At 36.0% G+C, this 24,090-nt stretch overlaps 1 protein-coding gene across 6 annotated transcripts in view; it reads left to right on the top strand.

The window, feature by feature from the left end:
- ralgps2 (Ral GEF with PH domain and SH3 binding motif 2) overlaps nt 1-21,906 on the top strand; it is a 225,722-nt gene extending 203,816 nt beyond the window's left edge. For 2 of the 6 annotated variants that reach the window (XR_012395421.1, XR_012395420.1), the window contains 6 exons: nt 1,755-1,860; nt 7,661-7,753; nt 11,616-11,721; nt 14,019-14,110; nt 16,633-17,726; nt 18,857-21,906. Coding sequence is in view for 2 of the 6 variants with exons in the window: in NM_200474.2 (NP_956768.2) it covers nt 1,755-1,860; nt 7,661-7,753; nt 11,616-11,721; nt 14,019-14,110; nt 16,633-16,662 (427 nt within the window). In the remaining 4 variants the exon portion in view is untranslated. 6 annotated transcript variants of the gene reach the window in all.
- Nucleotides 21,907-24,090: the final 2,184 nt, after the last annotated feature.

Here is a 24,090-nt window from a genome sequence, read left to right as displayed (position 1 = left end):
AAGTTTTGGGTAGTTTTTATTTGTAATTGGTAACATTTCAGAGACTCTAAGTCTCAGTATGTGTTCACAAATGTTTTATGTATTTATTTTTTTATTATGTTGTATATATAATTGCAGATGTTACAGTAGGCTATTTCATGTTATCATTGATCCTTAGCTATAATCAAATCGTGTTCATAGATCTCATACGAACTTCAAGCGAGAATGACATCGACGACAACTTTATGTTGAAAGTGGAGGGGAGACCTTAACCTGATTAAGGTGCCATACCGTACCAAACTGTACCACTTAGTGGAAACAAGACATAAGGTGTTTTTCTGTTGATTATATTTGGAAATGTATAATATATTAATGTTTTGTGGATGTGAAATGTAGACACAACAAATGTGGGCTGTAGAATTGCTCTTCCTGTTCTTGTGGAAAGTCAAACCTTTTGTCATTGTAAAAATGAGAAAAAAATACAAAAGGTATGATTCACTCACCCTCGTTCCAATTCAGTCTTGCAACTGAAACTCTTAAAAAGACTATCTTAATTTTAATTTTTTATAAAGTTACAAAGATTTTATGTTGAGGCTTCAGAAAGCATAATTATTTTTTCAAGTCTGAAATTGTACAGCAACTTTGTGTGAGAAAATATTGAAATTAGGCAACCATAGTATTGACATCTGTACTAGTTTTACTTGGCAGGTTCATAAATGATTCACCCTTTTGAATCCAATCATAAATGAAATGAATCACAACCAGTCTAAATGAATTGCTTAGTTCCTTAGAATTTAATATTTGTTTTGGTATACATAAGGTTGACTGAATGATGACACTGTTTATTTTTGGATTAACTATACAGTACATTTAAGACGAATATCAGTCAATGCTACTTTGTAAATGGTTCACACTTTGCTCGTTCACTCTCCATTTCCTGCAGACGTTCTCACTTTTTCTTCACATTGTGGCTTTGTTTTTATTAAATGTATTTTTGCTATAGTGATTAAGTTTATGATGTGACGTTTGTTATATTAAGTGGATGAATTAATGTTATATGTGTTAAAACATGCTAGCAGCAGCTTGTCCGTGTTGTGTAAAAAATGCTAACTTGCTAATTAATTCTTCTAAACATGAGAAATATTCTAGAAATATTAAAATTTGTGATTGTTATGAGCTTAAAGAAACATGCTAGCAGCATACTAAACCAAGGTAATAACAGCTAGTATGAAGTAGCCATGTGCTAAAAGCTAACAATAGGCTAATATGAAAAAATGACTTTAACAACATCACATTTACTCTGTTCTGTAATTTCCGAGTTTATAATGTGGGTTTTATAAAAAGTGTTTGTGAATTATTGTGTTGTTACATCACATTGTGCCAAATTGTTAAACCTTCTAGCAGCAGCTAACTTGTTAATGTTGTGTAAAAATGCTAACTTGCTAATTTATTCTAGCAATATGCTAAATAAGAGAATATTCAATTTCATGGTGCCTAAAAAAACATGCTTGCAGCATACTAAATCAAGGTAATAACAGCTAGTATGTGTTAGCCATGTGTTGAAAATGCTAGCAGTAGGCTAACAGATTACCATTTAAGACTGATATCGAACCCTTTTAACTCTAATGGTGTGTCACACTTCACTCATTCTCTCTGTTTCAGACATTCCTACTTTCTTGACATAATTTCTTTGGGATGCGGTTTTCATTTAATAAATGTGTTTGTGTGAGTAATGTGTGTGTTTTGAAAGGTATGTGTGTGTGTTGTGTCTGTAGCTCTGCAGAGTCGGAGGAGCTGGCGGTTCATCTGTACCCAGGAGCCGTCACCGTTCAGGGCGTCTTACGCAGAAAAACAGTCCTAAAGGAGGGCAAGAAACCCACGGTGAGGGCAAACTCTTCATTAGTCATCTGTACTTATATTTCATCTGAACTCTCTTACAGCTCACTCTCTTTTCCTTTGTTATAAAAGGGTGGAATATTCAGTTATCTCACATTCTATGTGTTATCTGACTTTTGATGAATGATATTGTGGTAAATTATGCGATTTAGGATTTCAGGGGGTCAAAATATTCAGGGGGTTTAATATTATTTGACTTGTAAATTTTTATTAGTATTATATATTTTAAGAAGTTATTGTATGTTATTTGTACTCCCTGATGTCTTGTCATCGATCCCAGTCGAAAGTGCAACAAATAATAACTTGATAATTTGGAAAAAAGTGGCAGAAGGTATTTTTCCCATGAATCATCTGTTAAACTGCATCCCAATCATCACAATTACTGCAGAAGACCTATTGGAACCTGCATGGATCCGAGATTCTCACAGAAATCAGTCAAGTTTGGTAAATGAAAAATCATGGTTTGGGATTACATTCAGTATGGGGAGCATGTGAGAGATCTACAGAGTGGATAGCAAAATCAACAGCCTGAGGTATCAAGACATTTGGCTACCCAATACATTACAAACCACAAGAAAGGGAAAATTCTTCCAGGATTGGCCATCCCAGTCACCAAACATAAACATTATTAAGTAAGTTATTTTTCTGGGGTAAGATGAAGGAAGAGGCATTAAAGATGAATCCAAAGAATCTTGATGAACTCTGGGAGTCCTGCAGAAATGCTTTCTTTGTTATTCCAGATGACTTTATTATTAAGTTAAGACTTTTGTCTAAGCAAAGTCACACCTTACCGTCATAATTAAATAATTAAAAATTAAGGCATGATCATATTTTATTTTGGTAAAATAAGCATAATCTAGAGGCTTTTGCCTTTCATATAAGCCACTTCTAATACTAAATGATCAACTAGAAGTCAAGTTATTATTTGCTGTTCCTAAAACTTGGATAGGCCATAAGACTTTTGTCACGTAGTGTACATATATTAAAAACTACAAATTGTAATAATTTCACAATACTGTTTTTTTAAAACTGTATTTTGATTAAATGAATGAATTTAAAGTATAATATAATAAGTATAAAAAAGTCAATTATTATTACAAGTTAAATGAATTGATTATTTAAATCTTTTTTAATGTTTATATATATATATATATATATATATATATATATATATATATATATATATATATATATATATATATATATATATATATATATACGGCTTATAGCCGTGATATATTTAAGTAATATCAGCACCTGTACAGGCTCTTTCCCCTTTGTGTATTACTCCGCCCACTTACACCCAGCAAAAAGCAGACACTACAGATCTAAAGTTTAAAAGATGCTTGCTCAGCTGTTTAACTGCGATCCAACGCGGAAGACAGTAGTTCCTCATACAAAAGGGTTTTTGAAACTCTCCACGTTTGATTTTCTTTTTATATACACAATTATGCCGTCAAACTGTTGTATAACGCAATATCACACTCGTAGCAGTACGATATGGCTGTATATCGGCACTGGTGGGGGCACTAAGGCACGCCTCCCACCAGTGTCGATATACAGCCATATCAAACTGCTACTCGTGTGATATTGCTCATATATATATATATATATATATATATATATATATATATATATATATATATATATATATATATATATATATATATGTATGTGTGTGTGTGTGTGTGTGTGTGACAGGAAACCTGAATTAAATTTCTTTTAAAGTCAAGATCAAATCTAGATAGATCAAGATTGCAAATCATTATTATGCATGTTGAAATTGCCTAATATTAAAGCAATGCATGACAGATTTATTATTTTTTTATTACTGTATTTTTAACGCTTTAATGATTTACATTTATATAAAATAGTCACACTTAATTTTTTATTCAATTTTGAATATAAACAACCATTACCTATAATTTTTACTACTGCTTAATAATAGTATTATTATTATTAATAGTTTAGGTAGGATCAGGAATGTAAAATAAGATCAGGCAAAATATGTGACCAACACTAACTAACAAACAGCCAACGTCTTAACAACAGACAGTTAATCAGCCACTAGTTAACAGTGAGAATTAGCACATAAACTAAATTATTACCTACTATTGAAATCTCTGTCTTTAACTGATTTATTTCACCAAAAAAAAGTATTCCTTAAAAATACATACACAGTTGAAGTCAGAATTATTAGTCTGCTTGTTTATTTTTCCCCAATTTCTGTTTAATAAGGAGAAGATTTTTTTCAACACATTTCTAAACATATTAGTTTTAAAAACTCATCTCAAATAACTGATTTATTTTATGTTTGCCATGATGACAGTAAATAATATTTGACTAGATATTTTTCAAGACACTTCAACACAGCTTAAAGTGACATTTAAAGGCTTAACTAGGTTAACTAGGCAGGTTAGGGTAATTAGGCAAGCTATTGTAAAATAATGGTTTGTTCTGTAGATTATCGAGAAAAAATATAGCTTAAAGGAGCTAATAATTTTGTCCCTAAAATGGTGTTTAAAAAAAATAAAAACTGCTTTTTATTCTAGCCGAAATAAAACAAAAGAGACTTTCTCTAGAAGAAAAAATATTATCAGACATACTGTAAACATTTCCTTGCTCTGTTAAACATAATTTGGAAAATGTTTAAAAAGTAGAAAACTATTCGAAGGGGGCTTATAATTCTGACTTCAACTGTATTTACACAAAAATGTCAAACTAAAGATTGTCATTAGTATAAATTTTTTGAAACTAGTTTGCTTATACTGGATCACTGCTCAGTGTCCAATATACTGTAAAATCAGAACCAGTTGTTAAGTTTCTCTGGTGTTTTTCCTCAGTCTCTGTCCTTAAGTCTCCTCTCCTCTGCCCTCTTCATAATCTGCTCTTTTATCTTCTGCTCTACAGTCTCTCTTAACTGTCAGTCATTTCTCCATTAGCCCCATCAAACCCAGCGGTTTCCTCCAAGAAGGAGCCAAAGCCGTAAAAAAGAGTGCGTTACAGTCCGGTAATGGGAGCTGAGAGGCCTTTAAAAACCCACATCTCCTGCTCACATCTGATCTGACTCTAAATCTCAGTCTTTCTAGAGCTTTTACTCCTATATATACACGTACATCGGCTGGATATTTGTACAGTTTTGGCTCCGTTTTCTTACATAGGGATTAAGGATATGAGTGAGAATGTCATTGGGGTTTAATCTTGATCAATATGTTCAGATTCAACTTGGCTTTTCTTTTTGTGTTGTGCTTGTGAGGAAATATCTCTCACACAAGCTAGGCCAACTCGTTTTTATGTTTCATCCATGAAAATAAAGCACTCTTGTAGGTTTCCTTTAAATCTGCAGATCATGAGAGTTTTAGAAATTAAAATTTGATGGTCATTTATTCACTCTCAGGTCATGCAAACTGTTGGTGATTTTCTTTTTTTTCTTTTTTTTTCTTTTTCGGTAAAACATTGAAAAAGATTTTGGGCTCTATTTTGACGGTCCATGCGCAGAGCGTAACACGCAGGGCGCAAACGCTTTCAGGGCGTGTCAGGACGCGTTTTTGCTAACTTAAGGACGGGAAATCTGCCTTGCGCCAAGGTGCATGGTCTAAAAGGGTTGAGTTTATTTTCTTAATGAGTTATAGGTGTGTTTTGAGAATAAACCAATTAGAGTCTCATCTCCCATTCCCTTTAAGACCCAGCTGCGTCGCGCCATAAGCGCATTCGCTATTTACAGGACGCAAAGTAAGTCTAAGTGAAAAAAATGAGCATTTCACAAGCAAACAGTTAACAGTTGACAGTTTTTTTAAAAGAAAACTGTTAAACAGAGCATCTACTGCGTGAGAATGAGAGATAAATGATCTACTTTCACATTCGTTCTTGGATAGGGAAACCTTTACGCACAGACATCAATTAGCCTATAAATAATTAATTTCGTTTGTTAAGCGCAAAGATTTGTTTCAAAACTATTTCTAAATTCAGTTTTAATTTCTAGCAAACGAATAAATAAACAATAATGACCAAGTGTGGTCAAAATACTGAGTTATTTCCTAATACACCTGCCATGCCCCATATGGTCTAAAACCTGACAGGTGGGCAAATCTAAGCCTGTTTTTAATAAAACAAATATAAATATGGATATATTAAATAATACTGCTAATAATAATACCATTATACAAAAGCAAATTGTTATGAATGAACTGAAAAAGCCTCCCGAGATGAAGAAGACATAAAAGCAGTGATTTTTCATATTTATGTAGGCTGGAAAATAATAGGTTTTGTAATATTTTAATCCTGTATATTTATATCCTATATCTATTCTTATTATATCCTATATATATCCTTAATTTTTAAATTTTTTCATATGTAAAGATATTTGCCTATTGCTCTCTTGTGCGTATTAAGCTGTGCGTAAGTGAGGCGCAACTCTGCACCGGAGTTTAGACCGGGTTAGTTTTGGTCTAATGAAAAATCTATTGTAGTTTCTCAAAATAGCAACACGCCAGCAGTCCACCTCAGAACGCCTTCCTTTTTAGACCAGAACGCCTGTGGGCGCACAAATGAGCGCTAATGCATTTGCCATTCAAACAGCGTAGCGCAACGCCTCAAAACGACTCTTGCGCCAAGCTGAAACTACCAAAAGACTATTGCGCCGCGCCTTGCGCCACACTGCGCCGGGTGTATGATAGGGCCCTTTGACTACTACCTGTTGCTCAGTAGTGTAATAATGAATATGATCTGTTTACATATAATCATTTGGCATACACTTTTTGTTCAAAGTGACTTATAAATACGATATACACGATCAAAGCAACAAAAGGTTTGTTAAGTTATGTTTATTATAAAATTTGAACATTGTATGTAAACCCTCAATGCATCATTTGTCGATGCTGTGGATTAAAGGTAACAATGTTGTAAACAAATTTCAGTTTCTTGCTCAGGCCAATTGTTTCGCTTCATAAGACCTCAATGTGTCATTAGAGTATGACAGAGATATTTGTTGATTTAGCTGAATATGTTTTTTGGATTCTCAAAATGCAAGTATTGACCTTCATTATGTGGGACCATGATTTCGGCCTAAGACTTTTATTTCAGTATGTTGATTCCATTCATTCATTCCTTTTCTTGTCGGCTTAGTCCCTTTATTATTTCTGGGGTCGCCACAGCGGAATGAACCGCCAACTTATCCAAACTCCTCACAGAAACGCCATCTGAGCCGAGGTTCGACCCAGCGACCTTCTTTCTGTGAGGCGACAGCACTACCTACTGCACCATTATGTTGATTCCAACTGAAATGTAATATTGAGTAGGGGTGGGGATTTATTTTTGCATATCATTCTCTCATAGCAAATTAATGGTAAAAGGGGTGTGGTTAAAAAAATACATTGTGGCTAAAGATGTCGTAAAAGGACCTCCACACCAAATGTGTAAGCAAATATACAGACTTCGACTGAAAACAACCTTTTTTTTCCTTCATTGGATTAACTTGAATGGATTAATTGTTCACCTAAAGAATAACAATGTGCGCTCGCAAAATAAATTTAGATTTAACACATGCTTTAATGCTCTACTGGTGAAAATAGCCACCTACTACTGTACACCTTGAATGGCTGAGAGGGAGTAAAATAACAACTGATTTTTATTATTTTGTGTGAACTATCCTTTCAACTAAGTTGAGTGGTGGATCGGTATTCATATTTCTCTTTGGCTCTGCTGTGAACATGTAGTCTTTGTGTAAGTGAGCTTCTGCAAGGAGACTAATGTGGAGTGGCTGTTGTTTTTCTTGTGTTGTCTGTAGGTGGCAGCCTGGACTAAGTATTGGGTGGCTCTTTGTGGTACTCAGCTTTATTATTATACTGCCAAGTCCCTCAAGGCCACAGAGAGAAAACATGTGAGTCTCCTCGCATTTCCACAGACACGAGCACACATTACACTTTTACAAATATGTTACAGCTCATTCAGGAAAAGAGCTGAGGGAGTTTTAAAGAGGTCATGAAATACCTGAGTATTTTTTTTTTTTGTATTGTTCTCTGAGGTCTACTTATAATGCCATAAAGATTTTTACATTCAAGAAAACATCAATATTTGTAATGAATTGATTGTTTTCTGTGCTATTTTTGACACTATAAGAACGCTCTGTTTAAATAGGCGTGGCTGATTGTAGAGCGAGAAGTAAACACCCACTGCTTTTATTGGCTAATGATTTTGCATATTAATGGGCTTTCAGGGCAAGTGAAGTATTCTGTGGAGGTGGGGCTTATCCTCCCTATTACATCATAAAGTAGAATATTCCAAATGTTTGGACGATCTGATTCTGATTTTCTCTGATCGACTTACATATATTATAGGACACCAAAACTGATTTAGGACATGCAGTAGGGCTTCCCTTACTGTAATATACATAAAACATTTACATTAAAATTTTAGAGTCTAAAGATCTTAAGTTCTGAAATTTAAAATATGTTTTAAAATATAGTGAAATTTTAGTTTGCTCAGTTCATGAGAACTAGCTTAATAAGCCTTTTAAGGACTATTAAGAGGTTCTGCAAGGCTCCATCTACATTTTAATGTGTGATCTTGTTGTTTAAGCTCAAAAAAGATCTGCAAAAGCACAAAATCTTTGTTTATGAGGTTCCTAAAGCACCTTGAATTTATTTGATCTATGATATAAAACTTACTTTAGTGATGTGTAATCTGACAATCTGCATTCAGTGTGCTTAATTTGTGTTTTTGAGCTCATTAAACTGCTAATCTGGGATTGACAAAACTTAAAAATTGTTGTTGGGGTTTCTGAGGTGCATTCTCTTCTAGAAAGAGAGAATGTGAGAATCAGGTCATTTGCTTTTGAAGAGAATGGAAACAAAGCATTTTGGTTTCCACCTAAAAAGGGACATTTATAGTGTAATGTAATAAAAACATCTGCAGGGTTTGTTTTTATTATTTGAAACTACATTCTTACTCATCTTGAAAAAGGTCATAATATTATTAGTTTTTTAATAAGAAATTATTAATGTAATGTGTTTTTTAATTGAAAATAATATTAGAACATAATTAGTAACTAGTGATAGTTAACTATATTAGATAACTTTATTAGAACTACAGTGCATCCAGAAAGTATTCACAGCGCTTCACTTTTTCCACATTTTTTATGTTGCAGCCTTATTCTAAAATAGATTAAATTAATTTATTTCCTCAAAATTCTACACACAATACCCCATAATGACAATGTGAAAGAAGATTTTTTTTTTTTAAATTACTGCAAATTTGTTTAAAATAAAAAACCTGAAAAATCACATGTACATAAATATTTACAGCCTTTGCTGTGAAGCTCTGAATTGAGCTCCAGTATATTCTGTTTCCACTGATCATTCTTGAGATGTTTCAGCAGCTTAATTGGAGTTCATCTGTAGTAAATTCAGTTGATTGGACATGATTTGAAAAGGCATACGCCTGTCTATATAAGGTCCAAGGGTTGACAGTGCATGTCAAAGCACAAACCAAGCATGAAGACAAATGAATTTTCTGTAGACCTCCGGGACAGGATTGTCTCGAGGCACAAGGCTGTGGAAGATTACAGAAACATTTCTGCTGCCCTGAAAGTTCCAACGAGAACAATGGCCTCCATCATCTGTAAGTGGAAAATGTTTGGAACCACCAAGACTAGAGCTGGCCGGCCATCTAAGCTGAGTGATCAGGGGAGAAGTGCCTTAGTCAGGGAGGTGATCAATAACCTGATGGTCACTCTGTCTGAGCTCCAGCATTCTTCTGTGGAGAAAGGAGAACCTTACAGAAGGACAACCATCTGTACAGCAATCCACCAATCAGGGCTGTATGGTAGAGTGGCCAGATGGAAGCCACACCCCAACTGGAATTTGTTAAAAGGCATCTGAAGGACTCTCAGACCATAAGAAACTAAATTTGCTGGTTTGATGAGACTAAAATTGAACACTTTGGAGTGAATGCCAGGAGTTACTTTTGGAGAAAACCAAGCCCCGCTCATCTAATACCATCCCTACAGTAAAGCATGGTGGTGGCACCATCATGCTGTAGGGATGTTTTTTAGCAGCAAGAACTGGAAGACTAGTCAGGATAGAGGGAAAGAATGCAGCAATGGACAGAGACATCCTTAATGAAAACCCGAGTGCTCTTGCCCTCAGACTGGGGCAACGGTTCATCTACCATGCAGGACAAAGCACACCACCATAATATCAATGGAGTGGCTTCACAACAACTCAGTGAATTCATTGAGTGGCCCAGCCAGAGCCCAGTCGTAATTTCTATTGAACATCTCTGGAGAGATCTGAAAATGGCTGTACACTGTCGCCTACCATCCAACCTGATAGAGCTTGAAAGGTACTGCAAAGGGGAATGGGCAAAAATTCCCAAAGACTGGTGTGTCAAGCTTGTGGCATTATATTCAAAAAGACTTGAGGCTGTAATTTGAGCAACAGGTGCATCAACAATGGATTGAGCTGTAAATATTTATGTACATGTGATTTTTCTGTTTTTTTATGTTTAATAAATTTGCAACAATTTACAAAAATCTTTTTTTTTTTAACATTGTCATTATGGGGTATTGTGTGTAGAATTTTGAGAAAATAAATTCATTTAATCCAATTTGGACTAAGGCTGCAACATTAAAAAGTGAAGCGCTATCAATACTTTCCTGATGCACTGTATGAACAATCTAACAATAATTTAATAGAAATTAAGAAAGAATTTAGAACAAAGTTCAATTTATTTTACCTGTTTCATTAATCTAAATAAATAAAATGTATCCCAAATAAACATATTTATGCTGAATGCTTAAAGTATACAAATAAAAATAGAGAAAAAACTTCTCAGTAGAGTAAAACTACTTGTCTACTTTAAACAAATGCAAATTACTATGAACAAAAAGAGAAGTAAAAAAATCCTCTGCCATTTTTCCATTTTCGTTGTTGTGCTTCTGTATAGCTATGATCATTTTAGCATACAATATGAAATATGCAGTTGCTGTGTGGTCCATCTGAAGCTGATTGACTAGTCTTCATATTATTATCTGAAATGAGAGCCGCTGTCCTGTAGATACATGCGTCATCTCATCTCATAATCACTTCAATATGATACACGGCTTATTATTAGGAGACACAGGCACCATATGAGCCAGGAAACATTTCGAATTTACTCCATCAGACAGAAGCTTTGGATGAGGGTTGTACTATAGAGATGATTCGCTGTTTTGGAGGTGTAATGAAGGCAGAACGAATGCAGTAATTCTGATGACTGGTTAACCAGGCTTCAGGGTTGAACAAGGGCAGCTGTTTGCAGCCATTGGATGATGAGATGGATGACATCATCAGTGCAAACAGTTCATGAGATGCACATGTTGCAATTATATAGACATACAGTTGCAGACAATTAAACACACACATACACACACACACACACACACACACACACAAACAGCTGCTTCTGTACACTAATAACTGCAATACATGTAGATTCATGACTTGAATGTAGTGATTTGTATTTTAAAAGACTGAAATTCAGTGTTTATTATTCTCGTTAATAGTTATTGTCTCATAAAATTTTATTAATTTGCAATTAAATAATAAAATATGTTTTTGACCGTTAAGTTTGTTCTCTGTTTACAATAATATATAGTATATCAGAGTAAAAGAAATGGATTGTAATGCCATTAATTCATTTAAGTTTTATTAACATTAAAGCCATTATAAGCTTTTTAATATTTCACTGTCATTCACTCCCAGTTCAAGTCCACCGCCAGCAAAACTGTTTGTGTTTTGGGCCTAATGGCCATGATGGCAGACGATCCGGAACATCCTGACGTCTTCCTGCTGACCGACTCTGAGCACGGTGAGACAGCTAATCACAAGCCTCTTACTTTGACACATTTAACCAATGACAAGCCACACACTCTGACACTCATCCAATCACAAGCCACAAACTCTGACACACTAAACAAGGGGGCCCCAATCTCGGTCCTGGAGGGTTTAGCTCCGACTTGCTTCAACACACCTGCATGGATGTTTCAAGTATACCTAGTAAGACCTTGATTAGCTTGTTCAGGTGTGTTTGATTAGGGTTGGAGCTAAAATCTGCAGGACACCGGCCCTCCAGGAACAAGTTTGGTGACCACTGGACTAAACTAATCGCAAGCCACACACTCAACCAAACACAAGCTACCCACTCAACAAACTACAAGCATGCACACTCTGACACACTCAACCAATCACAAGCCGCACAATCCAACACACTCAACCAATCACAAGCAGCACACTTCAACACACTCAACCAATCACAAGCAGTACACTCTGACATACTCAACCAATTACAAGGCGCATACTCTGAAATATTCTACCAATCACAAGCAGTACACTCCAACACATTCAGCCAATCACAAGCAGCACACTCCAACACACTCAACCAATCACAAGCCACACACTGCAACACACTCAACCATTCACAAGCAGCACACTCCAACACACTCAACCAATCACAAGCCATACACTCCGACACACTCAACCAATCACAAGCTGTACACTCTGACACAACCAATTTCAAGCCGCACACTCTGAAACACTCACCAATCACAAGCAGCAAACTCCAACACACTCAACAAATCACAAGCCACACACTCTGACGCACTCAACCAATCACAAGCCGCACACTCTGACACACTTCACCAATCACAAGCCGCACACTCTGAAACACTCAACCAATCACAAGCCACACACTCTGAAACATTCAACCAATAACTAGCAGCTAACTCTGACACTCCACCAATCACAAGCAGCACACTCAAACACACTCAATGCACACTCCGACACACTCAACCAATCACAAGCCACACACTCTGACACACTTCACCAATCACAAGCCGCACACTCTGAAACACTCAACCAATCACAAGCCACACACTCTGAAACATTCAACCAATAACTAGCAGCTAACTCTGACACTCCACCAATCACAAGCAGCACACTCAAACACACTCAATGCACACTCCGACACACTCAACCAATCACAAGCCACACACTCTGACACACTTCACCAATCACAAGCCGCACACTCTGAAACACTCAACCAATCACAAGCCACACACTCTGAAACATTCAACCAATAACTAGCAGCTAACTCTGACACTCCACCAATCACAAGCAGCACACTCAAACACACTCAATGCACACTCCGACACACTCAACCAATCACAAGCCACACACTCTGACACACAACCAATCAAAAGCCTTGCACTCTGGCATACATTAAACCAATCAAAAGCCATGCGCTCTGACACACTCAACCAATCACAAGCCACACTCTCCGAAACACTCAACCAATCACAAGACACACACTCTAAAACACTCATCCAATCCAAAGCAGCAAACTCCAACACACTCAACAAATCACAAGCCAAACACTCTGACGCACTCAACCAATCACAAGCCGCACACTCTGACACACTTCACCAATCACAAGCCGCACACTCTGAAACACTCAACCAATCACAAGCCACACACTCTGAAACATTCAACCAATAACTAGCAGCAAACTCTGACACTCCACCAATCACAAGCAGCACACTCAAACACACTCAGTGCACACTCCGACACACTCAACCAATCACAAGCCACACACTCTGACACACAACCAATCAAAAGCCTTGCACTCTGGCATACATTAAACCAATCAAAAGCCATGCGCTCTGACACACTCAACCAATCACAAGCCACACTCTCCGAAACACTCAACCAATCACAAGCCACACTCTCTGACAGCCTCAATCAGTTAACATTAACCTATCACAGCCTGTTGCACCCCATCTGCAGTGTCATAGAGATACAGTACTATGAGAAAGATTTAAATCTATATTCAGAATATAGATTTTAAATCTATATTCCCCCCTGCCCTGCACATTTGGTATGTTTTGTTTTTTTACCACACCTTATTCAGATCATCAGCTCATTAGCAGAGTGATCCATTGAACGGATCCTTGATTGTCAAATAAGAAAGACAGACAAAATGTGTTGGGCAGGGGTCACAAGAAGTGGAATTGGGAACTATTGGGTTAAAGCAACCCAGCTTTTTAATTTTGTATCGATTTATGATAATATGCACATTTTGTATATTTAGTTATGTTGCTGTGCCCTCAGGAAACTCGTACAAGTTCCAGGCGGGGAACAGAATGAACGCTCTGCTGTGGTTCAAACACCTGAGTGCAGCTTGTCAAAGCAACAGGCAGCAGGTAAGTGTGTGTGTGTTCACTTGAATATATGGTTTGAGAAAAAAAGTGAATAATGATGTGTAAATTGTTTCTTCACAAACTCAATGGCTCACGAATCATATTTAATAAGAGTTTTCATACTAATTATACTCCAAGTTTTTTATTTTTCTTAAGTTTTTGAGGAGTATAAAAATCGTGATTATAGAGAATTCCTGCTAACAGCAAATTTGTGTTTATTTGTTGATTTGAATCCTCTTAAAAAGTTTCCTTTGTACAGAAAAAAGCTCCACACTAGTCGTTCAGGGTTCTTCATTGTGCTCTTAATACTCAGAGCGTTTTCATGCGAAGGCTGTGTTTTTTAAGCCGAGTTGTAGGTGCTAATTGCTCCTCAGGAGATGCTGTTGTGTGCTGGAATCCACTGGGTTCAATAAATGTGGGAACATTTTGCTCTAAACTTGTGTTTTCAAGCAGAAAATCACTTACAGTGTTTCAGTGGGATCTATTAATGTGAAATGTATTTCACATAAGGGTGTTTTAAAACCTGTTGCTCCCGAAAACGCGCTTCAGAATGACCTCCACCATCACGCTGCTGTTTATCTATTGAACTGAGCAATGACACTGCCCTCTAGTGCTGGATTTAAACTAGATGCCTCCTGTCATATTTACTGCTAAAACTACAGAACCTACCCAACAACACTGAAGAATTTTAGGTTACATGTTTTTAAATGTGTAATTATTATTGGTAGTTATTTATCAGATTTAATTAATTTATCTGTTAATTATGTGGATTTGTAATTAATTAATTCTGTTAGAGCTACTAATTTATAGCAACGCTCCACTTTTAACAGTTGAGTTTGAGAATTTTTGAATACATTCAGCTGATCTTTGGGTCTGGCAGGAGCACTTTTAGCTTAGCTTAGCATAAGTCATTGAATCGGATTAGACCATTAGCATCTCGCTCAAAAATCTTTTTAAAATGTATCATTTTCCTATTAAAGCTTGACTCTTTTGTGGTTATATTATGTACTAAGACCAACGGAAAATGAAAAGGAGATATTTTCTTGTTCAAAATGTCTACTCTAATCTCATTCTGGCATAATAATCGAGGAACGTTGCTGCAGCAGAAACAATAGCTATATTTCATTCCAAAAATGGGAATGAACTTAATGCGCAAACATGGATTATCGCAAAAAAAAAAAAAAATTGCGAATAAAGCAGCATTTCCATTCAAAGCGTCAAAGCGAACAAAATCACTTCCTGATAAACTAGCGTGAAATATCAACAGTAAAAAAACTAAATTTGCTGCAGTAGGAGAAGCTGCGTCAATCTTTTCTTCATATAATAAATGACATGCTCCTCAGAAGGCAATCCTGACACGGGCGGTGGCGTTTGAAGGTGTCAGACGCAGAGCACAGACACTCTTGATTCTGGAGGTCATTAATGATATAAAAACACTAATACCTAAATGGTAAGGCGTTTTAGAATGACCAAAACTACAGTTCAGATGTTTTACAGTGTGCTCAGCCTGCTGGCTTGTCCATTTACACACATTTTCATCATCACATAATCTCTTATCACAACATGACCTTTTTTAATGCGCATACTAAAATTTGTGACCGTCGTAGTTTATGCACATCTTTTCTTATCGAATAAAAAGTTTTTTTCTACTCCGTTATATGCATATGTTTTTTATGTGCATTTTCAAAATGTATGCGCATCATGGCCTTTCCATCAACCTTTTTTTATGCGTATATGCAAAATGCGCATAAAAATAGGTGGATGGAAACATAGCTAATGATATTACACTGTGCTGTTACCTGGAGTTGTGGACCATTTTCTGGTGCTGCATTATTCGTTCCTTTTGCTGTAGCCAAACGTTTTTTTTTTGTTTTTTTAAATTTGATTGAGATGCTACTGGTCTAATCGAATTCAATGATCTATGCTAAGCTAAGCTAAAAGTGCTTCGCTTCTGAAGATCAGCAAAGTGCATTCAGAATTGTAAAACTCAACATTTGTCTCTAGGTGACTTGTGAAATTTGTGGAGTGGAGTGTTTTGGAGGGTTCCTTTAAACCAGGGGCCTCAAACTCAAATTGGCGGGGGGCAATTAATATTAATTTACACTGAGATAGGGCAGAGGGTTACTGAATAACAACTGAGAGATTTCAGCTGCTGTCTGGGCATTCCATGCCTATCTACACCTCCCTTTCTTTATGTGTTCAATTCTTTTTCCTTGTGTCATATTTTATAACACATAACTTAGTTTGTAAACTAATTGGATTTGTTTTCGTTGGATTTATTTGGTTGTTACCAACATCTGGGGACAATTTTAAGTCAACAGCACCTTTAGAAATATGTTCTCTGAGAAAAAATGTGATGTGTTCAATACTCAAGTAAACGACTATTAAAAACTCAACAAATATCAAGATTTTATCTTGACAAAACCACATAATCGGACACTGATTGACTGTCAGTAAAATCTTGTAATCTGAAAGAGCTTTGGTGAAATCATCAGATTTGTTCAATTCCAGCTTCTCTTTTTCAGGTGCCCGCAAATCTAATGTCCTTCGAATAAGCGGGACTAGGAAGAATCAGAGACTGAGAGCTCACGAGCGACTGGATAACAGGAGAGCTGAGGACCATAAGGACCGCTGGGGGTCAGAGACGAATAAAAAAAAAAAAAAAATGAGCAAAAGACTCAAGTTTGTGTGTGCGATGGAGCTTTTCCACTGCCATCACCCAGCCTGAAGCCCACAGCAAACTCCTGGAGCACCACTGCCTTAACAAGCAGAGTCTAAGTGTGTGTATGTGTATGTGAAAGAGCCTGAAAGTCCTTGATTTATTTGATTTACATCTCCTATCTGATTTCCAGCAAGCAAGGAACTTTTTGGGCTCTTCTGGAGTTCGTTTACACCTTCTTTAGCTCACAGTATGTATGAACTGGTTGTGAATCTAATCAGCGCTTCTCGTCGTTTGACAAAACACACACCCAGGAAACTCCTCCAAACAAATCCTCGCGTATTGTGTTTCCGCACACTCTAGATATGCTCATGCAAAACCATTTTCCACAAGCAGGTTTTAACCGTAAGGAAATGGAAGTTCTTGATTTATTATAACCCAACGCAACCAGAAAGGGCTCCGATACTCACTGAATTCCAGACGCAAAGACTTCTGAATGTCTCCTTCAGTGTTTTTTTTTTTTTTACTGAACTTCAGCGCTCTTTTATGGATTCTCCGACCTTATTTTTAGCTCATATCCACACAAACACACGCAAAGACATCTGAAGTCTTCAATTGATTGAGATATTTGGACTCATCCGGCTTCAAAACATCTGCAATAAGCACAGCGGTTCGATTTTAAAAAACGGTAATCGCTTGTTCGCTTCACAGTACAAGGGACACGCGTGCGAAAACACACTTTTTAAGCTGTGAATGTTCATGGATGCAGACGTCAGTAGGTTTACATCTCCAAACTTGTATTTAGTCCCATTATATTTCATTTTTTTCCAGGTCTGCCAGTTGGTTTTCTAATGATATAGCTTGAATTGTGGGAATTGGAGCAGGAGATAAGGCTTCTTGATTTATTTTTATGTAAATTTTGCTTTTATTTGATTGTTTTATTTCAGTATTACTGGGATAGTTGCACACAACTATTTTAACTGTCTGTTACGTTAACATGTTGCTTGCCGTTTCTACTCCTAAGTATCGCCACTTCAAGTAAATGTTTTCTTTTTGTGTTGTTAATAAGGAGAGCTTAACTTGCTAAAATGTAAGAAAACGCGTGCAATTACAAAAAACGGCAGCAAATTGCACACGTGCTGCAAATCCTAACAACGCAAACACATTTAAAAGTGCGCTGCATTTTCTCACAGCACAAACAATTTATAAAAACGCAGCATTTTCTCACAACACAAACAATTAACGAAAACACGCTGCATTTTCTTACAACACAAACAATTTACGAAAACACGCTGCATTTTCTCACAGCACAAACAATTTTATGAAAACATGCTGTATTTTCTCACAACACAAACAATTACGAAAACACGCTGCATTTTCTCACAATGCAAACAAATTACGAAAACATATTGCATTTTTTCACAACGCAAACAATTTATGAAAACACGCTGAACTTTCTCACAACATAAATAATTTACGAAAACACATCGCAAACAAATTACGAAAACGCTGCATTTTCTAACAGCACAAACAATTTTATGAAAACATGCTGTATTTTCTCACAACACAAACAATTACGAAAACACGCTTTTTTTTTTCACAACACAAACAATTTATGAAAATGCTGCATTTTCTCACAAAACATTTTCGTAAATTGTTTGTGTTCTGAGAAATGCAACATATTTACATAAATTGTTTGCATTGTGGGAAAATGCAGTAGTTTTTAAAAATGTGTTTGCGCTTGTGAGAAAATGCAGCATGTTTTTGTAAATTGTTTGTGCTGTGAGAATGCAGCCCGTTTTTAAAAATGTGTTTGTGTTGTGAGAATGCAGCGCGTTTATATATATATATATATATATATATATATATATATATATATATATATATATATATATATATATATATATATATATATATGTTTGCGTTGTAAGAAAATGCTGCACGTTTTTGTAAATTGTTTTTGCTTTGTGAGAAAATGCAGTACTTTTTCGGGAATTGTTTGCGATGTGAGAAAATGCAGCACGCTTCATTAGTTTATTTGCGTTGTGAGAATGCAGCTCATTTTTTAAAAATTGTGTTTGCATTGTGAGGATTTGCAGCACGTGTGCTGTCAAACAAATAAATATCTCAACAACGAAGATCTCTCTTTCTCAATTTGCTGGCGATTTTTAATTGCACTTGTTTTCTTAAATTGCAGCACGTTAAGCTCTCTTAGCCACTGCACGTTGAGCCATCGTTCGCTCTTCTTCAGAACAGCTTTTTCATTTTATATTGGGAACTGGAGGTGTCTTTTAAAAGATAGTTCACTTAAAAAAAAAGACAATTTGTTGTTTATTTACTCATCTAAGATGCTGGCACATCCTTTTTTTTTCTTTTGTATTACATTAAAGTCAATTATTTTTAGATGAATGAGTACAGTTGGTGGTTTATATAATGTAATGGCTACTGATACTTTGAGAGTCCAAAATCATTTACAGGCAAGACAAAATTGATACCTGTCTGTAGTTAGAGCTTAATTAATTATTTGCTGGCAAAAACTCATACAGTTGTGCTTATTCCAAGATTAGATTAGATTAAGCTACGGAAAAAATAAAAATAAATAAAAACGATGTAAACAACTATTTTAAGACCATGCCTTTCTTACTTGGCATTTTTCACTAGTTTCTAGTCCTAATATCTAAAAATTCTTAAATTTGTTAGCATTTTCTAGACAAGTAAAACTGGTTGTTTTGTTTTCAGAAATATTAAGTCAAAATTAAGTACGTTTTCTCTTAAAACAACAAAATAATCTGCCAACGGGCTAAGAAAAACAATATCATTGTCTGTTTAAAACAAGATTACTTTTCTTACACCATTGGTAGACTATTTTTGTTAGTTTTAAGGTAAATCTTACTTAATTTTGACTCACTTTTTTTCTGAAAACAAAGCATTTTTTTAAGAAAATGCTTTTTATTTTAGATTTTTTTTGTCACATTTTTAATCCAAAATATCAAAGTAAGAACAGTTTATTTTGTTTAAGTTTACATAATTTCATACGTCATTATATGACAGGAAGCTCTGGGTATGAATTAAATTAATAATGTTGAAAAAAACTGAACAAGTTCAGTTTCTAGCACAGACTGACTGTTTTGCTTCTTAAGTCCTCAATGTATCATCAGGAGCTGTATTTATTTTCACGGCCTGTATATATTTTTTACACTCTCAAAGTTCCAAAAGTAGCCATTGACTTTCATTATATGACTATATATTACCAATGACCATGATTTCAGCTAAAAAACAAACAGAAAATAATAAATAAATAAAAACCTAAACAGAATTGCCTACATCTTCGTGAGATGGTGAGTAAATTAACAGCAAATTCAATTTTTAGTGAACTATGCCTTTAAAGTGATAGTTGACCCAAAAAGTCATAATTTACTCCACTTGTAACAAATCTTTGAGTTTCTTTCTTCTGTTGAGCACAAAAGAAGATATTTTGTAGAATGTTGGGGGGGGAAACAGTCATTGACTTCCATAGTATTGTTTGCTCCTACTATGGATGTCAATGGCTTTTTTTTCCCAATGGTCTTCAGAATATCTTATTTCGTGTTCAAATTGTGAGTAAATGATGTGGAAATTTTACTATCGTTCCTTATAGCCTTCAAAAAATACACAGGATTCCTTATTTCTTCAGACTAGGATGTCTTAGGACGCTCGATTAAATGGGTCCATCATTTTCACAGTGGCTAAATCCTGTTTCTGTGTTTCACGGACCAGTTTACGTCTCCAGTCTCCGTTCTAGAGTTTCCAGTCATCATCCAGCAATTTACATTGATCGTAGCCAATTAAAAGACATGAATCCAGCTTGGATTGGATTTTGAGTGTCTGTAGTGCTGTTTGTTCGACCAACTATAATAAACCAAATTGACAGGGACAAATGGTAATGGAGAAGTTGGCAACTAGGATTAGAGTGGTGATGATTGGATGCTAAATTTCAGGAAGGGAGTCTAATGTTCTTAAACAAGTGTTGCGGTAGATCAGCTGATCTGGGATAGATTTTGTTTACATGCGTTTGTATTATTCTGAGCCTTTAATATCAGGTATTAGCACTTTGGGTTGTGAACAAGCGATGTTGCCATGTACAAGAGACAAGTAAAGGAGTCAATCGGCAGATCCAGACGCTCAAAAAAAGAAGAAGCTGTCAATAAAGTGTTTACATAACTGGAGGAATGTTATTTTGGCTTGAACTGTGAAGTCCCGCGAGGCGTTTTTTTATTTTTGTTTGTTTTGTTTTAGAAGATCTTAGGTGGTCGTGATGAACCATATGAACTTGGCAGCAGGAATTAATGGAGAGAGAGGTGTTGAAATGGGAGTTTTTTCATATTTAATGTAGTGGAAGAGTGCCCTTGTGCTCACGCCAGACACTTCACCCATGTGAATTATGCATCCAGAGAAGTTTCCGACCATTTCCAGCGTGAATTTGGACCAAACTTAATTGCGATGATGTTGGGTTGACATTATGAAATAATGCAAGAGTACGATTGATAAATGGAGACAGAAAAAGAGCGGGAAACGTGACTAAGCTGTTAATTGATGCATTTTTTTTCTGGATTGTATTTGTTCCACACTCTACTTCACACTACATCTCTTTCTCTCCTTTGTTTGAACAATTATTTTTAAGTCCTTGACATTCATTCTCATGTATTTGTTCCTCTCTAACTGCTATACTTGTTGTTAAGGTCAATGTGTTTTGTTCAACCTTCTAGGTTCTCCAACATATATTTTGTACTCTTGGGTTTTGCTGTCTTTATATGGACAATAAGTATTTTATCACACACACAAACACACACACACACGTGTGATATTGACCTCTGCTGATTTTGTTGGCTGTTTGAACTTCACCGCATCACTTGTTTTTATGTGGTGATGTGTTACTGAGGACTGATGCTGATTTATTGAACTGTTGCAGGAATGAATGAGTGAATGAGTGTGTGTTGGTGTGTGTGTCACTCTGTGCCATCCTGTGTCCCCTGCTCCACCCACTTACGTCCTCTGGCTCTGATTGACCCGGGACGGCACTATGACCTCTGACTTGAGTGATGTGCTCCTGGTTTCCAGACGGGACAAAACTAATAAACACTTTTGGTTGATTGTTTTTTAATCCAGCGGTCTCTGCGTGTTTTTTTGCTTGAGTTTGTGACATGCGTAGTATAATGCTCTTCTCTTTCAGTGTTGCAGTGTGTAGTATGTACCCTATCTGGGTGATCTACTGCATTGGATGAAGAGATCTTCAGTGAGTATCACACCAAATTAAAGGTGTCAAAATTAATCGTTTCTTCAGTGCACTGCGATGCAGACGCGGACAATTCGGTATCGGTTCAGTAATAATCATAACCGGTCATTACTGACGTCATTTACCTCATGTGCGCTCTGTCGCGAGGGAGGCGATCGCGAGTATTTACAGCGCTTTAACTACTTAAAACTAAACTGTGCACAATTTCACTGTGTGTGTTTGCTGGATCCGTCTTTCACTGACATATACAACAAAAGCCCCTATTTCACTGAGATCGAGAGAATGAAAGTAGCCTACTCCATTTCTCTCTCTCTTTCTCTCTCTCTCTCTCTCTCTCTCTCTCTTTCTCTCACACACACAGTGGCCCATTTGACCTGCTGGCGTGGCTTTTCTTCTCTTCTCGGCTGTTTTACAGCGTTACTTTTGCATACAGAAATGAGCGCGTGTCTGCAGAGTTTTCTCCACCGTGTCTATCATGCATCAGCTGTGAGATCGCCGCTGCCGCTTATCAGTATCACTCATCTGTGAAGAACGCAGCGCGCAAGAGCCAATCGCTACCGTTTTTTTTTTTTTGTTTTTTTTTTTTGATGTGAACAATCAAAGGGGTGTAAGAGAACTAGACAAGGATCAGAAATTGAGCTGGATATTTATATTTGTTAATATTATTTGCTAAATGCTCGTTTTGTTTAAAGGTAAAGTTTATATATCTGACTGTATTAAATGACAAAATTGCATTACAAATAGTATGTAAATATAAATGTATTCATACATTTTAATACAAGAAATGCTGCTGTGAAGAAAATATAAAACTGTGTATGGAAAGCACCGTCAATGCACCGTGATGCACCGAAATATCGAATTGAACCGAATCGATGGCATGATAATCGTAACCGAACCGAACCAAACCGTGAGACTAGTGTAGGTTCACAGCTCTACACCAAATGGGGTGTTTGCGCTGAGAGATGCCTTTTTAAAATGGTTTTCACGCTGCTTATGTGCTCTAGGCCCCTTATGTTCTAACCACCTGCTGCTGTTGTAGTTGCCGACCTTCTCATATTTGTCGTAATTGCAGACCTTTTCATCAATGAGACTCTATCAGACCGGAGGTTTTTGGATACCAGAAAAAGAGATTTTATTCTCCATATTAAAGCCTCAGAGCATCCTGAAGTCTCTCTTGGACAATTCCTATAGTGTCTGCGTTTGCCACAATCTTTATACAGATTATTTGACACACCCTTAGGTGTCTCCTTTTAACTTCTGACCATCCTTGGCTCTGCGCCCTGTATTTGTTATAATTTTGGCTCTCTGCCAGCTTGCTAAGGTCTATGCAAGCAATTCATACCAGAGACATCACAGATCTATGTCAGCACCACTGAGTTTTGACACCAGAGCATAGATGCAACTCATGCAAAAAGCTAAGTGTTTACATACATGGTCATGATGGCATAATAACTTAATAAATATGTTACTCTAGCTTCTGACACATATCGTCACCTTGGAATTATAAGGTTTTATCTGCGTTCTGAATGTTTTTAAGATATTGAGCTTTACAGTTTTTGCATTCCATATAGAAAACAATATGTGTGTAACAGTTCTCTTTTATACATTAACATGACAGAGACCCTAAATGTACTCGAAATGTTAATTATCAAAGTTCCCTTACATTTGGGAAAAAAAAACAAAACAGGGTAAATACAGATAGAACCTTCTCATTTTAAAACATCCACTTGGAATTTTCTTGTTCAAATTAAGCATACAAGGCTGTCCTAAATAACTTGTCTAGTGCAGATGTTTAGTTTTATCTAATAAATATGTAAATATGTATTCAATTTTATGCTTTATATGAATTATTCAATTATATTTATTGAATTATATGCCCCATACATTAAATTAAGTATGCACCCTTTAGGGCTTGATATCAAATATAAAGACTTTAAAAGAAAGCAGACAATGAGCAAATGAGTTTAATAATGTTACACTGACTATATATACACAAATAAATATATTTCAGATTTAATAAAGAAATTTATTTTAAATTTTTTTTCAACAATG

Source organism: Danio rerio, chromosome 20, assembly GCF_049306965.1.
Source record: "Danio rerio strain Tuebingen ecotype United States chromosome 20, GRCz12tu, whole genome shotgun sequence".
In the NCBI taxonomy this organism is placed as follows: domain Eukaryota; kingdom Metazoa; phylum Chordata; class Actinopteri; order Cypriniformes; family Danionidae; genus Danio; species Danio rerio.
Note: the sequence above shows the minus strand (reverse complement) of the source record. Positions and strands in the feature narration are given on the sequence as shown.